Genomic DNA, 18,126 nt, shown 5'->3' with positions numbered 1-18,126 from the left:
ATTGGTTTAAAAAAAAAAAAAAACTTTCTCTCAACAGGTAGTGGTCTAGCTTTAGTTGAAACCAGTAACTTTGTATTGAGATCTAATGTATTATGGCTCCTGTATGACAGGTCGCTTGTTGCTCCCTCACTCTTTGTAAGTCGCTTTGGATAAAAGCGTCTGCTAAATCACTAAATGTAAATGTACTGTAGGAGCTCTTCCAGTCTCAAGTACCACCTAAACGCAAAGCATCCCTTAGCTAATGCGAAAGTAACACAAGTACATCTTATTGAACATCATTTATTTTCATCACCAATTATCATAGTAGAACAGCTTTCTCAAGCAGTTTGAGATGCATTTTGGAAACAGGAGATGAGCCCCTGGTCTAATGCGCCACCTGGCTTGAGAAACCCGTTCTTGAAGACTTACTTTTAGTCATTATTTGGGTAGCACACATATTCTGAATGCCTTCGGCAGAATTCAAATGAGCCATTTTAATCTAGATTAATCTAGATTAAAAAAAAAAAATCTATGCCCACCACTAGTTAAAACTTTCACATAAATCCAACGTAAAATGTAAAATTGTTGTTTAAAGCTTTACAATCACGTTCAGTTTATGTGAACAAATTAAATACATTGTATGTGAACAAATAAAGAGTGATTTAAAACTGTGTGAAGTAGAGTAGGCGGGGCGAGAGCGTGGTTCGAGTCCGGTGAGTAATTGTGAATGAGCGCCAGCTGTGCGCACACCGGGCTCGAATCACGTAGGAGATAGGGAGCATATAAAAGGAACGAGCGACCGGACCGTCGAAGAGAGAGGACCGGGCCCGAACTTGTGTTATGGTTGTGTTTGTATTTATGTTTATGTTTTTTTCACTGTTATTATTTATATTAAAACTTTGTTAAATGTTTGCCGGTTCCCGCCTCCTTCCTTCCATGTCTGAATCTTGTTACACTGTGTGATGCATAATCTTTACTCTTTTCAAATAACTTATTGTTACTTGCCTTATTTAACTATTATACATCTTAAATTCTATTATATAAATGGTAAAAACCCAATTTAATTAAAAAACATTTATTAATACCTGGATATCCGGGGGCAGGGTCCGGGATGGAAATTTTATTCGCCAATAACATTGGCCTTTTCTAAACTAGTCAGAAGTTGATAGGTTCTCAAGACTAACTCCATTTGTTGGTTCGACACAACGTCTCGTTCCCTCCATCAGGGATCTCAGGTTACATCTGTAACCAAGACGTTATACTTAAGCATTTGTAATTAGTATAAAATTTTACTACACCTCATGCGCAGTTGCCATAATGTGTGATATCTTCTGACCAGAAGCACCTCCTTTTGTTTAAGACCTTATGCAGATTAAATGTGTATCTGTGCAGCTGCCCGAAGAACATTGACAAAATGTCTTTATCCGTATGAATTCAGCATTTATCTGAGAGAAAGTGGAAAATAAGGAAAGAAAATAAATATATAGTTACTTTATCACGAATCACTGTTGCTTCGACTGCGGACGTAGAAAGGGTTAGTGGCGATCTTTTATGTTTCATGTTGGGAGGTGATTGGTTAGGTGTTGATTGGTTTTGAGTGATGCAGGATTGAGTCTTCCTGGCAGAACTTGCGCTGAAGCTATATTTCTTGAAGTTTTAGAGGGTGTATCTCGGTCTCTTTTATCTGTCGAGCTTGAACTGGTACCCATTTGTCTCCTTTCTTTTCCAGTCCTTTAATATTGCCATGTCATGCTGTAATCTTACAATTAAATTGCAGCACTTCCGAAAGACTCAAATTGAACGAAGAGCATTACAGGACTATTCCTAACTTTAACAGGTGCCTGCAAATATTTTCTTGATTGTCTCTAATGTCAAATATTAGTTTAGATGCACTAATTGTACCGTGGATGCATAGATTTACTTCACATAATCTGCAAAAGTCGTTAACAGCCATCTTCACTCCGGTATTTTTGCTTGATGGTTTTGTTTCGCCGCATACCTGTGTTTACAGCGGAAGTTCAAGGTGGCTGACCATAACATACATCATAACCAAACGTTATGTGATTGGCTTATGGGTACCCCAATGATTTTAAAATTCAGACAAACGCCCCCCCTCACAAGAAAGTGAATGCTTGTCAATTATGCCCCACCAGACTCTGTCTACAAAGCAAAGTGAAGTAGCAGAGTTTGGTAACACCAGGCTAAGGAAATTTACCTCAGCTTTCCTTGGCTTTTTGATGTTTGCTGCTGCTTTATCTTGACCATTACGCTTGTTCTTAAGAGAATTCACAGTGATTTCAGGGTGTCCTATCTTGCTAAATTGTGAGCGAAAATTAGCCAACTTAATCTTAAAATAATGTTTCCATCCTTCATGGCAAGTGTGAGTTACTTTTTCCCTCAAGTAAGGGTGGGCATATATCAGGGCTTCAGCTGCCTGATCAAGTTGACTATCAGTGGGATATGCAGTAAACCTAAAGATCTGCTCTGCCATGCCTTCAAGAATTTCTTATCATGGTTGTGGTGGTGGAATAAGTAGTTTTCCACTTTTGTTGAAGTCTGCATCAGCTCTCTGAAGCTGAATTTCAGCAGAGCATGAAAACCAAGTAATTACAAAAATCTGAGGCCAAGAACTGGTTCTTGACTCAGGAGACAAACTATAACAGTGTCAGCACTGCTGCGAACCGAGTCATCAGATTCATTGAATTCTTGGGCTGGGTCAATAGAACAAGGGCTTACATCTCTCACGTCAGCAGTATCACAGGTGGCTGTACTAAATGCACTGGGTGAAGGTGTGGTGGAGCAGTAAGGTGAAGAAGGCTCAGTCTCTTGCATGCTGGAATTAGAGTTTTCATTTTCAGGGTATCCCTGTCTTCAATTTCACTGTAGACCTTATCTTTGTACTGCAGCCTGAACTTTTGCTTCACGCCAACAACAGTGATTATGTCATGGACAAGGTCATCCACAGACACTGGGATTCCTTTCTTGAGTACAAGTTTTCTTGCATCATCATCCCCACCAAAAACAATCCTCAGAATCACTGGACTTGACATATTTCTTTTCTTTATTAAAAGAGGGAACAAAGTTGAAAAGCAAAGAAAAACATTTTTTTCATTGTTACTTCACTAAATAAACGCTTTACCTTATAATGAGAATGTGCTTCTACAGGGATACCATTCGTCTTCCTCCTACCATATAATCATTCAGTGGATAAGCATAAGTTAGCAATTCAAGATCAATCAGGGAACCTCTCTGTCAGGTGAGCCAGTCAATAGAAAAGCTCAGAAATGTTCCTGATACCATGCACATAGTATCTTCACAACAAAATGCAAAGTGCTCCTGACAATTCACATTTGAAGAATGGTAGCAAACTCTGGCAGACCACCAGCTGACCCAAATGCAATCAGCACACCCATTCTATAGTTGATCCCATTGTTTGTCAGATTTTTTGCAAGATGGTCCTCACTGATTCCTGGATATTTCTCTTTTAATCCTGCAACAATTTCCTTGTTTAAGACATCAACAGGAAGTGTAGAGACGTGTGTAGCTTCTTGAGTGGATGTCTTAAGCCTACATGAATGGATTTGATAAGCAATCATTTGCTGTTGTTTGGCAGCCAGTGTGAACGTGATTTTTTTGGAACAAATTGTATGGCGAGCAACTTTCTTAAAGGAGGCATGAATTAAAACCTGATCTTTTGTTATAAAAGAGGGAATCATATTCCTGCGAACATCATGTAAGTGTTAGAACTGAAAACGCCCTTGTTACTGAGATTACATCTGTTATTGGCACCAGGCCCAGCGAACGGCATGTTCTGGAATGCACCTACATTAATAGGTTGAACACTGCCTCCACTGAAAAATATCAACGACTACTTCTCTAGCCCCTCAACTGGTTCGCGCATGAAAATTCTGAAGTACAAGTTGCGCGGAACCAGATAGAGCAAGCAAGCAACAAACAAACATGTTAAGGACCCTTAAAGATAGCTAAATATTGTGCCATCCCTGATTGTGGAAGAATACAGTGGCTACATAACGTTCCCTTTGGATTCCGATATTAGAAATACCCGGTTAAAGTTTATTTTTAAAGACATGTGGGAAAAACATGGATTGTTTGTTCGCTTAATTTCTCAGAGGATTCTTTCGTCAACAAAGCAGAGATTGACACTGAATTTGTGGAGAGTTTAAAATTAAAAAGTGCTGTGCCTTCAATATTGGATCAGATAGGATTGGCGCAGCAATCTTATGCGAGTAAAACATTTTTGTACTATGTGTCACTACTGCTTTGTTAGAGATCGCTTGATGTGAATGAGCACTGTTCACTCGAGATTCGTATTACATGGGGACTTCTAGTAATTTGTATTATTTGGAGAGGTTATCTGTGATCTTAAGCCTGTGCGAAGCGGATCTCTGTGATTTGATGGGCTCATATAGATTTTTTTAAGGTTTATATTGGTATCAATTGTTTGCGAATAATGGTGGCTGTTTTAAAGTGTTTTCGTATTCTTTTTGGAGTATCCCGTTTGTTTATTTATCATGGAAACTCTTGAAACATTTGAGACCTGCAATCTCTGTGATCTTTTGTCTGGTTCGGGATCACTGGTCTCAGATGCTGACAGATATGGTCATATATCATTAAACCCATTACAACTATAGGCTATACAAACTATACGCAAAGCCTTGCCATCACATCCGGGAAATAAGTCAGTAAATTTGAGTAAATTTTGCGAATGCGTCACATGAAATACTGATGTGGGGAGGTCATCTATAAATCACAAGAGGTCTTCAGATAAAACTGATGCTGTGCGAAAACTGTGAATGGTGCCTACACTCTAAAAAAAGGCTGGGTTAAAACAACCCAATTTGGGTTATTTTGGTAACCCAACTTTGGGTCAATTATGGACAAACCCAGCATTGGGTTATTTTAACCCATCCATTTGGGTTAAATCTTTGACCCAACATGCTGGGTTGTTTTTTTACATGAACTATTACATTGCTGGTTTAAAACAAACCCAAAATGTTTGAAAATAATAATAATAAAAGCACAGAATTACTTGAGGCACTAGTAAGAATCAAAAGTTGAAGTTTTATTAAGGATCAAAATGCAAGAAAATATTGCATTCATTACATTGCAAATTTAATTTTGAACCACATATGCTTCCATAGAAAATAGCCTACTACTTCTTGATTTTGATGTTCTTGAATGTAAAAATTACGCGAACGTCATAACTAGACCTCATACAACAGTATAAAATAATAAACAAGGCCATTTCATGAGACTTTAAAGAAACATTGTTTTGCCGTGAATCTGAAGAGAAGGAAAATAGGTGTATACTGATGTCTCTTTAGTATTTTGATCCAGGATAAACTTAACTTGCTCTACAACACAGACAGGCTCCTTTGTTACGGTTTGCCTACCTTTATCTATGGCTTTAACCAAGGGATTTGACTGCCCACTGCTTCAGTAAGCTCTTGAATGACAGACTCATCGATTTCTAAGAATGTCAGAAATTATGCTAATTATGCTAAGAGTCACTGGAATTTTGACAACATCTGACTTGAAGTCGGTTAGACAATGGGGATTGTGCTCCCTATGTTTGTGTGTATGAAAGGTATTATAAATGTTACTTTTAAATGTACATTCTTTAAACACACAAGTCAAATTTTCATGGTTGTGCAAATGCTCATTTAAATGTTTGAAGTAATCTCTCTCATTTGACTCCATGCATGTACACAGCTAACATGAAAAGGGGGCTAATTAATTGGCCTTGTTTTGGAGATGACTGATCTCGGTGGGCAAGATATATATGATTTAAGAGATTTTTCCATGATTTAAAAAAGCAAGGACTAATACTATATACACAAGGACGGCTAAACCTTTCCCCAAAATGTCCGTGTTTAAACTTTGGACGTTTTAGTAAATCATACCTGCTAGATACATCTGTGCCAAGACGTCCCATTCCCAGAACTCACTTGAAAGTACAAAAAGACATCAACAGCTGAAAACAACACACTGAATTACGATTGCAATTAATTACAAAAAACACACATACCTTAATGTAATGATTTTCTCAAACCAGACTTAAAAATACGCTGGAAAAATATAATTTTCAGAGGTCTCTGAAATAGTAAAGATGACATTTAGTTACACTTTGTGTAAAGACAATATAACTGTGCATGCAAGTTCCATTTCATTGACATATTTTGTTTAAACGTGTGCAGGTCGATAACGTTTGAATGCTTGATTGTTAATGTATAAAACTATTACTGTACATCAAAAAAATGCAACAGTTGCAAAATTCGGATGTTCGCATTACGTTTGAAAAGTAACGTTACAATCTAGCTTCGTTAGCTTTGGATAGCTAGTCTGTAACGTTATGCCCACGTTGTTTTAATTTACAGCTTTTTAATAATTTAATCTTCCTTTTTGGTCAACATTTCCCTTTGAAATTTCTGACTTGTGTGAGTAATTTAGTTCAGTAACTTACGCAACTTGATATTGGTTTAAGGTCGTCATGAGAGCGTCGTGTCAAAAGCAAACATCCAGTTATTTTTTCTCAGAAAATACCACTAATGTTCGCTGACGGAACGTAGTTTTTAGAGTCTTTTAGACGAGAATTCACGTCTCGTTTGCGTAATTCAGAGTCGACTCTTTTTTACAAGCCAATAACTTTGTTGTTCATTCACCTTCAGCTTTACAACTTGGCAGACTGCTTACTTTCAAACACGGCAACATAACAGACTGGATGAAATGTAATTTTCATGATCTAATGCTACTTTCACTTTAAGAAAGATGTCCTTTAAATATGGTAAAGTGTTGAAAGAGAGTTTACATATACAATAAAAATAATTCTATCATAAACAATGATTTGTATTAATCTCTTATTGATTTATTAATGTATAACATTTTTAATGATTCTTTTTTCGGTAACACTTTAGTATAAGGACCAATTCTCACTATTAACCAGCTGTTAACAGAATGCATATTATTAGCATTGGCTGTTTATAAGCACTAATAAAGCACATATTTTGCATGACCATATTCTACATATCTAAACCTAACAACTACCTTACTTATTATTAATAAGCGACAAATTAAGAGTTAACTAAGCAAAAGTCATAGTTTATAGTTTACTAAATCCGAGAATTGGACCTTAAAATAAAGTGTGACCTCAGCCAACGAATAACTTGATAGCACCAGTACCATCTCTCTCAAGTCTTAGTCTAGAGACCTGTATTGAATGGTCAAATAATATAAATGAGCCATAAACTCTTCACACAGCCTTCAGGGCCTTCTATGCCTGGGGGGTTGCTTTTAGCCAAACTGAACAAAATGGATAAAAAACAGAAACAATGCAATTTTCTATTGATCTAATTAAAATCGTCATGCAGTGTAATGGATATAAAATATGTATATGTAAAAAAAGGATAGAAAAAACTTATTCAGACCTGTTGTAAATAGGAGTTGCCTACAGAGTTGTCTACTTGGTCAGTTTACTAATCTGATGGTCAGACACCAGTGACCCATATGATTTTCTGCTACATGTTTGGACTGGTTCACAAACCTGTTTTATCATGCAAAGGTGTTTACAAAGCGCCCTCCAGTGGCACAGAAGATATTGTGATAGTGTAGACAAGAGAATGGATTCAAATCATGCATGCTTATGTCTCACAGTCAGTTAATAACTGAAGATTAATTCGACGAGAGAACACGTTTCTCCAAACATCTGCCAACAACATTCTCGGGAAACAAAAATGAAGGCTTTATTGGAGTCCCATGCCTTTATTGTTATAAAACATGGTAATTCTAAAACATGATGAACTCTTGAAAATAAAGTGCAGCAAAAGACTCTTCCTAGTCATGCCGTAGAAGAACTATAATGTTTCCAAAAGAACTGTTCTATCAAAGGTTCGTATAACCTAAGGACCTTTTTAACAATACAAAAATAACTCTTTGTGAAACAGAAAGGTTCTTTGTGTGTGTTAAAGGTTTTTTATGGGTCCATTCAACTAAAACCCCCAAAAGTATGTAAGACACCCTTAAATTATTTCTGAAATAGAAGCCTTTTGTGAGAAAGAATGGCTGAAGGGTGTGTGTAAAGAAGTGGGCTCTGTCACTGTGGTGCAACCATAGACTTTATAAAACATTGACGCAGTGTCTGTGACGTCAACCGTTGCTTTCTCAGGAGCTTTTTTCAAGCCTAATGTGGTCAGAGCCAGTCAGAGCCATCTTAGCAGTCTTAGCATTTTAGCGTGTCGCTGTGCGTCACTCCTGGATAATCAAAAATAGGCAAAAGGTGGAACGTGGTTGGAGCTCAAGTGCCTGCTTGCTGAAAGCACTTGTCACTCAAGTGGTCACCCCCTTTATTATGCAGCATTTTAATTATGCAGAATCTCAATATAAGTTAAACGGTGAGTTGTCATCATAGTTGTCATGAAAAAGAAGCTATATAGACAAAAATACATTTTTGTACCAGGATTTAAACATGTTTTTTTCTGCTAAAAAGTATGGCATTTTAAAAGTCTGCTCTCTTTTGAAAACCAGTCGATGAATTGCAGTTTAAGTCACCTCTGTTGTCTTCACGAGAGAGATCAGAAGGTTGCCGCTTGGGTGCTACTGATCCAAAGGGTGCCCACACTTTTTCATCTGCTATACTGCTATACCCCTCAGAAAATGTGCAGTTGTGTCCCCGATCATGTGATGCAGTGAGCATTGCTGGATAAAACGGATGTCTTTACCATTTTAATCTTACTAATACATTAAAAGCAATGTTCAAGTATAGATTCGTAAATCTGTTGTCAGCACTCAGCTGCAAGGCGACAATGGCAAGAAACCAGATGTCCAATAATGACTTGTAAACCAATTACGATATGGATTGAACAATTAATCTTGAAGATCACCAATCTCACCAATAGCAAGTGGGGGTAAGGTGCCTTTACCCGCTGGTCTGGAGAATTGAACCAGCAAATCTTCTGGTCTTGACTCTGACTCTCTTACCATTAGGCCATAACTGCCCCCACCATTAATGCATGCTCAGTGCCCTCTGTCCTGTATGGAATAAAATTACAACACATTACCAAAGGTATATTTGTATCAATTTATATTAATATTTTTTTGTGTATTGATTGAATTAAATAAGCAGTTTATGGAATGGTTGTGTAACGGTTCTTAGTCTAACCCAACAAAATTTTAATAATCAAAAGCATTCAGCATGTGACCATTTTGGAACTGCTACATTGTTAATGATAACTCAAGTCTAAGAACTGTAACAATCCCCGGTGCAGGTTGATTATGAATTAGTATAAAAAAAATCTTAAGAATTTCACCATCAGTACATTGTGTACATGATGTGTGACAATAAAGTACAAGACTCTTGGCCATGGCAGTACAAGCAACAAGATATGAAAATGTACAATATACAGTTGAAAGAAAAAGTATGTGAACCCTTTGGGCTTACTTGGATTTCTTCATAAATTGGTCGTAAAATGTGTTCTGATCTTCATCTATGTCAAAACAATAGAGAAACACAGTATGCTAAAACTAATACCGCACAAACATTATACGTTTTCATGTTTTTATTGAACACAACATGTAAACATTCATAGTGCAGGGTGGAAAAAGTATGTGAAACCCTAGGCTAATGACTTCTCCAAGAGCTAATTGGAGCCAGGAGTCAGCCAACCTGGGGTCCAATCAATGTGATGAGATTGGATGTGTTGATTAAAGCTGGCCTGTCCAATAAAAAACACACACCAGTTTTGAGTTTGCTGTTCTGAAGAAGCGTTGTCTGATGTGAACCATGCCTCGCACAAAAGAGCTCTCAGAAGACCTACGATCAAGAATTGTTGACTTACATGAAGCTGGAAAGGGCTACAAAAGTATATCTAAAAGCCTTGATGTCCATGTGTCCACGGTAAGACAGATTGTCTACAAATGGAGAAAGTTCAGCACTGTTGCTACACTCCCTAGGCGTGGTCGTCCTGTAAAGATGACTGCAAGAGCACAGCGCAGAATGCTCAATGAGGTGAAGAAGAATCCTAGAGTGTCAGCTAAACACTTACAGAAATCTTATCTACAATAAGGAAAACATTAAACAAGAATGGACTTCATGGGAGGACAACACGGAGGAAACCACTGCTGTCCAAAAAAAACATTGCAGCAAGTTTGAAGTTTGCAAAAGAGCACCTGGAGGTTCCACAGCACTACTGGCAAAACATTCTGTGGACAGATGAAACCAAAATTGAGTTGTTTGGAAAGAACACACAACGCTATGTGTGGAGAACAAAAGGCACAGCACACCAACATCAAAACCTCATCCCAACTGTGAAATATGGTGGAGGGGGCATCATGGTTAGGGGCTGCTTTGCTGCCTCAGATCCTGGACGGATTACTGTCATCGATGGAAAAATGAATTCCAAAGTTTATCAAGACATTTTGCAGGAAAACTTAAGACCATATGTCCGCCAACTGAAGCTTAACAGAGGATGGACGATGCAACAGGACAACAACCCAAAGCATAGAAGTAAATCAACAACAGAATGGCTTCAACAGAAGAAAATACGCCTTCTGGAGTGGCCCAGTCAGAGTCCTGACCTCAACCCGATTGAGATGCTGTGGTATGACCTCAAGAGAGCGATTCACACCAGACATCCCAAGAATATTGCTGAACTGAAACACTTTTGTAAAGAGGAATGGTCCAAAATTTCTCCTGACCGTTGTGCAGGTCTGATCTGCAACTATAGGAAGCGTTTGGTTGAGGTTATTGCTGCCAAAGGAGGGTCAACCAGTTATTAAACCCAAAGGTTCACATACTTTTTCCACCCTGCACTATGAATGTTAACATGTTGTGTTCAATAAAAACATGAAAACGTATAATGTTTGTGCGGTATTAGTTTAAGCAGACTGTGTTTCTCTATTGTTGTGAATTAGATGAAGATCAGAACACATTTTACGACCAATTTATGAAGAAATCCAAGTAAGCTCAAAGGGTTCACATACTTTTTCTTTCAACTGTACATAAACCACAATATACACACTTTACACAATATGAAATAAATCATAGAGAATTGTACACAATATACAGTATACACTTTCCATAATATACAAATAGTACACTGTATTGTCAAGGGACTATTTATACTTTATAAAAAGCAGTATTTAAGACCTTCATCTTTCTTCTTGCTTGCTTATTGTGATTATGACAGTGATGTATGATTGAGATGTCTGCAAAAATGTTGGCTATTGTTGTGTCATAATCGAGGAAGAACAAAATAACAGACTGTTGCCAAGAGAGAGAGATAGAAAAAAAGACCACAAACTGTCAGCAGACACTCTTTATAAAGCAAAAGATTTACCAGTTCATCATAAATTTGGAGAGGGCAATGTTCAAGTGGAAAGGATGTGTTGAATGTGTTTAGGGAGAATTGTCAACACAGCAGCAGTATCATGGTTTACAATAACTCTTGAGTCCACAGAACAACCTTTTGTATATTCACATTCATGTTCATAATGGTAAGTTATTTGTTGGCTAAATGTTTCATTGTTGTTCATCTGTTTTGTAAAAGTACATTTTTGCATTTAATAGATTAATTGATTTACCATGCAATAAGCATATTATTTAGTTTGTGTAACGTATGTGGTGATGTCAAGCATCTACATTAGATTATATCAGAAAAAAATCTGCATGCAGTATATTATTGTAGAAGATTACTTAAATGTACACACAAAAAAATAAACTGAAATCCTAGTTTTGTATCTGAATTTATTTTGATTGCAGCAAGGGTTAAACATGTTATCTCTGATATCTGAACTACTTTTTTATATTGCTAGTTAAATATACATTTGGTTTAAAGAGTAACCTCTTCTGTTACCTGTCTGCTGACGCATAACATCTTAATGATGCCAGTGTAAATAGTTACGCAGAAAGTACACAGCTCTGTGCACCTTATATATTCTGGATATTTTGCAAAAGCTAGTCAGCAGCCTTCAAAAGCAACATTTTAAGTGTTAGAATTGTTGGGTATTCATCCATTTCGTTTATTTGGATTTGATGTTTAGTAAATTTCACAGTTTTGAATTATTGCTAAGTAGCTTTACATGCATCTAGAAAGATTCCGAACAGTTTTGAAAAGAAAATATGTTGAGAAAAGTATTAAAATACACATTATTATTATTATTATACAATGAACTTTGGCAAAACTGAAGCAATTAAGTGCTGTTTATGTTAATTTAGGAATCTAGTCTAGTTAGAAAAGAAACCAGTCCTCAACTTTTGGGAACACTATGGCTCCTCATTATTTTATTAGGTTTATTTACTGTTTGTAAAAGCCAGATATGGAAATTCTGTCATGAATTACTCAACCTCAAGTTATTTTGGTAAACAAACCGATAAACACAAAGGAAGATATTTGGAAAAATGTTAGCAACTGAGATTTCTGTGACACCTTTGACTACCATTTTAATGAAAAATGAATGAAGAATTAAAAACTGTTTGTTTTCATATTTTGTTCAAAATTTCTTCTTTTGTGTTCAACAGAACAAAATAATTAATATTTGTAACTATTATGGGGGTCAATGGAGCCTTTAAAATCTCGGTTGCTGACATTCTTTCAAATATCAAAACAAAGAAATGTATAAAGGTTTGAAACAACTAGAGGGTGAGGAAATCATGACAGAATTAAAATTTTTGGTGAACTATCTCTTTGACCATAAACACGTTTTAATCATTTTCATGTTTAAATATTTGAAAAACTCACAAAGAGACATAAGGTGCATAAAGTACATACAGTGTACTACTATATAAAAAAGAACGAAACAATAAATGTATCAAGTTTTCTTTTGCAGTGGATTGCATTTTATGCTGAAACTTAAAGCATATCTGAACCCCAATTTCAAAACGACTGGTTTAAAACAACACTTTTTACACTCCACAGACAATAAAAAGTCATACGAGTTTGGAACAACATGAGGGTGAGTAAATGATGACATCAATTTTTGTGTGAACTGTTTCTTGGTCATAAAATATTACAAGGCTATAAAATCTAGAAGCGCACCTGTGCTTCCATTAGCAGGTGAAAAGATGTCGAGGAGAGTTGGCTGCTTCTTCCGTTCCCCTCTGCGCCGTGTCTTACTGCTAATTTGTCTGTTTATGATCTCATGCTTGTTCGTGTATGGTAGCTCATCTGTCAGCTACTTCCTACGCCACATTGGTCCAATCAAATCAGAGCAAAGTGAGGTTCTGATTCTCATCTGGATCTGGCCTTTCAATATTTCCTTTGACCTAGACATCTGCAAGTCACAGTTCAATGTAGACGGCTGTCGCCTCACAGTAGACCGTGAGCTGTACAGTAAAGCCGACGGTGTCCTCATTCATCACCGAGACATTAACTGGGACCTCTCCAATTTGCCCGCATCACCACGCCATCCACACCAGAAATGGATCTGGATGAATTTGGAGTCGCCGTCAAACACGCTTCAGATCCCTCATCTGGATAACCTTTTTAACGTCTCGCTCAGCTACAGACAGGACGCGGATATCACAGTACCATACGGTTGGGTTGTTTCAACCCGTCAGGAACAGAAGGACTTTATTCCCCCAAAGAAGAAAAAAATGCTCTGTTGGATTGTCAGCAACTTTCAGATTAACCACAGGAGGGCGCAAGTATACGACGAGCTCAGGAGATACATGGACATCCACACCTTTGGTGGCTCCTTTAACCAACCTGTTTCTGAGGAGAGTTATAGAGAGATCATAGCCAGCTGTAAATTTTATCTTTCGTTCGAGAACTCGGAGCACAAAGACTACATTACCGAAAAACTCTACAACGTTTTACAGCTCGGCGCCGTGCCTGTGGTCCTCGGTCCATCTAGACAGAACTACGAGCGATTTGTCCCACAAGATGCATTCATCCACGTCAATGACTTTCCCTCTATGAGAGCTTTAGCGAAGTATCTGCTTTTTTTGAGCAGGCATGAGGAACTGTACGGGCGGTACTTCAACTGGAGAAGACATTTTGAAGTGAAAATCAGCTCTTTCCCTGCAGAGCATGCTTGCTACAGCTGTGATTACATCAGGCGACACAAAGAGTATCAAGTGCTTAACAATCTTTATCAGTGGTACTGGGGTATGAATGTGGAAGCAGATGAGGCATGGTTTAGGCCATACAGAAAAAGGCTTGCAAACACATAATCAGAAGTCCTCTGCCATACTTTAACAAATCGTGAAGGAGTAAGTTGCGTCTGCAAAAAGAAAAATGGCTTCAAAAGGTTCTTCACAGCGATGCCATAGAAGAATCTTTTGGTTCTATAAAGAAGCTTTAACATCTGAAGAACCTTTCTGTTTCACAAAAGGTTCTTTGTGGTGAAAAAGGTTCTTCATATTATATAAAGTAAGAAAGAGATTCTTTGTGGAACCAAAAATTGTTCTTCCGGCATCGCTGTGAAGAACCTTTTAAGCACCTACATTTGAATATGATTATCAAACGTTAGTTTCACATGTGTAAACCTAAATGTTTATATCGCTAGACGAACACATACAATACAAAGGCATTAACTTTAGCTTGACATCAAACGGTGCAAATAATAATATTTTTTAAGGATTTAATTCTCTGCGTTTTTTGCAACCAGAGCATCTTGGAAAACCCATATGATTCACAGATGAAATGTTGACTGCTTCAAGATGGCGGATACTTTGACGTGTTTGGAATGATCGTGCACTTACATGTGCACTAACTCATTAGATTGAAATCATATTTGAATTATTTTTATAATATTTATATTTTAATGAAATCCTCACACTGTATTTCTGTACTATTCAAGATTATCTCATAAACCTATAAAATCGGACACATTTACAATAAAGTTCTGTCTAAGATGTATAAACGAGGTTCGAGACATACCTAAAATCAACCAGAATGGGTCCCATTAGTTTATGTAATCTGTTTCCTTAACAGGATTTTTTATAACATAAATGTAGAATGGGAAACTGATGAAATGAGAAGTCGGCCTTCCTTACCTGAAGAGCTGGTCTGAGGAAAGGTGAAGAAACGAGCAGGACTTGTGACATTACCAGAACGAACATTGTTTCAGAAGATAACAAATTGTTACATATTGAAGAAGCTATAATCATTTTGTCTTCTTTGGGAGTATTTTTATTAATTTTGAAAGAAATGTTGCAGAAATGTTTGAAAAGAAAACGTTGATACTAAACTTCATTGCTGTCTCTTCATTGTCATTGTCTTCAAGTCTCTTGGGCTATGAAAATCAAACTCTGAACAAAAAAAAATTCTCTGGAATATAGTGTATTTTTATATTATTTTAAAAGTTACTGGGCAACTGCAAGTGAAATTTTTTGTCAAAATTTGAAATGTAAATTCAAAGAGAATGTATTGATATATTGAATCATCTGTTTATATTTTACTAAACTCCTGATGATATTATCCAGTGTTCAGATAGGTATCACTCTGAAAACCATATAGAATTATATCAGAGAAAAAAGAATGCTTAATGGATGACAAAAAAGTCTACAAACTTTTCTGCGAATTAAAAACTAGAAGCCCAACATAATAACAATAATACCCAACAAATGGAGAAGAGGTGGCTTTTTATATGATGTAAATTATATCCATATCATATATTTTTATAATAACAAAGTTATTATATTTTCATGTGGCCATTTATGAGTTACCTGACTATGGAAAACTATGCTTTAAAAACACCAAAACGCTTCGAAAACTTGACACATATTTGGTGAGAATGTTGATTTTATTCATCTTAAACTTGACATTTGCATAGAATTGCCCAGCTACCAAATGTGCCATGCCATCATCATGTTTTTGACATTTTCTACGGTTGCAGCATAGTGTTCAATGTCTTAAAGTGCCATATTATTACCATCTAATCAATCTCTCCACCACGCCATGGCTACAGTACACTTCTGAGAGGGGTATTAAGGAGGCAAAATACTATTCATTGAACTCATAATATGAACCACACCAAATGAAAGTGCATTTGGTTCTTTTATGTTATTGTTCTTGCAATGTTCTCTGCAGTCATGTCTCATGTGCTTCTCAAGGACAAACTGTACCTTCATCACAGGCTGTTATAATTGAAGCAATCACTAGGTGATGCTGTTGCTCCATCCTCTGAGGCTCAGCAAGAACTTCACTGAAAACAACATGAAAGCATGTTTCCAACCTCAAGAGAATAACTTGCAATAACACTGACACTCAGTTGCTTTTCAGTGGTAAATGACAAACAAACATGCACTTTTTATGCTACTCAATGCTTGCATTTTAGCAGCGCAAAATGCTTCTGCAAGACCTTCCTAATTCGGTCTCTGCGTAAAAATTAATGAGTTTAAAGAAATCTGGTTACACTCAAAATGGCAATGCCGCTATTTAATTTGAAAGGAATTGGACTTATGGGTATTATGGTTATGAAGAACCATGCTACATAATGAGGCTAGTTGAAAAGAAAAGATGAGAATAGAAAGTCTGAGATGACTTTGATATTGTAAAGAGGGGACTACCTTTTTCTTTTCAATGAGAGTGATTTGAACAAATCCAGTTCCCCAATAATCCAGTCACTGTTAGATGATCAAAAGCATTAGATATCTGATAGCACGTAAGTTACCATGTATGCTTGTCTAGTTGTTAGCTAGCAAGAAATGTTTCATTTCAAAACCCGTAGTTGCTCTGATTATATAATATTACGTGTGACATATAGGCCTAATTTAAAATTAAAAATAGAATTTCATGTGGTTTTGTAAGATTTGTAATCAGGCAGTGAAAAGAGTGCAGCAAGGATGATGTATTTTGTAGGCAAAACCCGGAAAAGAGTTAGCATTTTAGCATAGCCAATTCCACCACCTCAATGTCAGTGGGTTTTTTAATGGGGTTTTGAAAGTAGGTCTGCGGTTAACAAAACTCACCCAAAAAAACAGTTGCTATACAAGTTGCTTTATAAGACTACAGACGTTGTCAGGGACATTAATCAAATGTTTTAATTGTAAAAAATTATGTCACATGGGGACAAATCTCACTGTGGATGGAAATTCATCCTGAGTAATTAGATAGCAAGTATAATTGATTTAATGTTGAAAATAAACATATGAACATTGAATTAACATGCAATGAATCGCTTAAGAACATTTGTAAAAGTTGTCAGCGGCTCAACCAATCAGAGTCAAGGACCAAAACTGACAGTTTTACTTAGTTTTTTTGTCTTGAAAGAGTATCCACAACACTTACTTAGAAAATATGTTTTTGCTCTTTTAAAGTACCTAAATGTTGTTTCAGCCAACAGAATTCATTTGGGGTCCAATGGAGGACTAGACTTTGCAGGGGGGGTTAATCTTGCATGACGCAGATGACCTCCAGCGATTTAATTGTGTCAGGTTGAACAGTTCTTTACAACCATGTAGAGCAAACAAATGAAGTATACCAAAGTCGTAACACTCCCATTGAAATCAACAAAGTTGTCCAGACCGCTTCTTTGTGACTTCAGATTATTTGACTGAACTGCATCATGCTAAATTTTACATTGCATCACTGTTTTGTAGCAAGAGGCCATGACACTGAAAGCAAAAATTCTGTAATGTCTAATGATTGTTTATGATTTAAGAGCACAGAGAGAGGTGAAGATGTGATGTGGCCATTCCCATCAATGCGGTAACTTTTGAGCTCTCCTTCCTCTCCTTCATTCCAGTGCCGGTATAAGACAGAGGATATTACCGTCGATGATTACACTCTTTAACGTTTAAAAAACAAAATGACTCTCTTGTCATGCTTATTTCAAAGTGACATGTTTGTCTCCACACACATACAGGAATGTTTTTAAAAAAATTCAGCATTTCCAGTCTTATGAATATGAATCTTCTTCAACAGAGGCTTTTTTTAGGATATCACAAACAGTGAGGGATCTATATAACCTTCAAAAATTAAGAGTTAAAACGCCTTCTTATCTTAGTACACTGCCTGGGCAACATTTTAGTTTGTTTGTTTCGGACACAATGGTGTCACGTTGAAATATGACACTTTTATTGCCCTACAAACAAAACACCAGTGATTTCACACTATTGCACCTCAGGCCATCACCTATTGCCCTTCTCTCTTTTTATCGCTCCGTGTGTCTCTCGCTTTCGCTCCTCCA

The 18,126-nt window shown here is 36.8% G+C and overlaps 1 protein-coding gene across 2 annotated transcripts; it reads left to right on the top strand.

Annotated features, from left to right (window-relative positions):
* Nucleotides 1-11,355: 11,355 nt before the first annotated feature.
* On the top strand, nucleotides 11,356-15,128 carry LOC130425560 (4-galactosyl-N-acetylglucosaminide 3-alpha-L-fucosyltransferase 9-like). Of its 2 annotated transcripts, none has more exons than XM_056751799.1 (3): nucleotides 11,356-11,487; nucleotides 12,909-12,945; nucleotides 13,047-15,128. In XM_056751799.1, exons 1-3 carry the CDS (start codon nucleotides 11,476-11,478, stop codon nucleotides 14,162-14,164), a joined length of 1,167 nt encoding a protein of 388 aa, XP_056607777.1. In that variant the 5' UTR covers nucleotides 11,356-11,475; the 3' UTR covers nucleotides 14,165-15,128. The 2 variants fall into 2 exon arrangements, with proteins under 2 accessions (XP_056607777.1, XP_056607776.1); XM_056751798.1 differs by having other exon boundaries at nucleotides 13,044-15,128.
* Nucleotides 15,129-18,126: the final 2,998 nt, after the last annotated feature.

The sequence above is a fragment of the Triplophysa dalaica genome, chromosome 7, assembly GCF_015846415.1.
Source record: "Triplophysa dalaica isolate WHDGS20190420 chromosome 7, ASM1584641v1, whole genome shotgun sequence".
NCBI lineage: Eukaryota > Metazoa > Chordata > Actinopteri > Cypriniformes > Nemacheilidae > Triplophysa > Triplophysa dalaica.
This window is presented reverse-complemented; position numbering and strand designations above follow the sequence as displayed.

Excerpts from the sequence above, each read along its gene's own strand:
- LOC130425560 (XM_056751798.1), top strand. Across the intron at positions 12,946-13,043 it reads GAGTTTGGAACAACATGAGG|CAGGTGAAAAGATGTCGAGG; the intron begins GTGAGTAAATGA and ends TGCTTCCATTAG.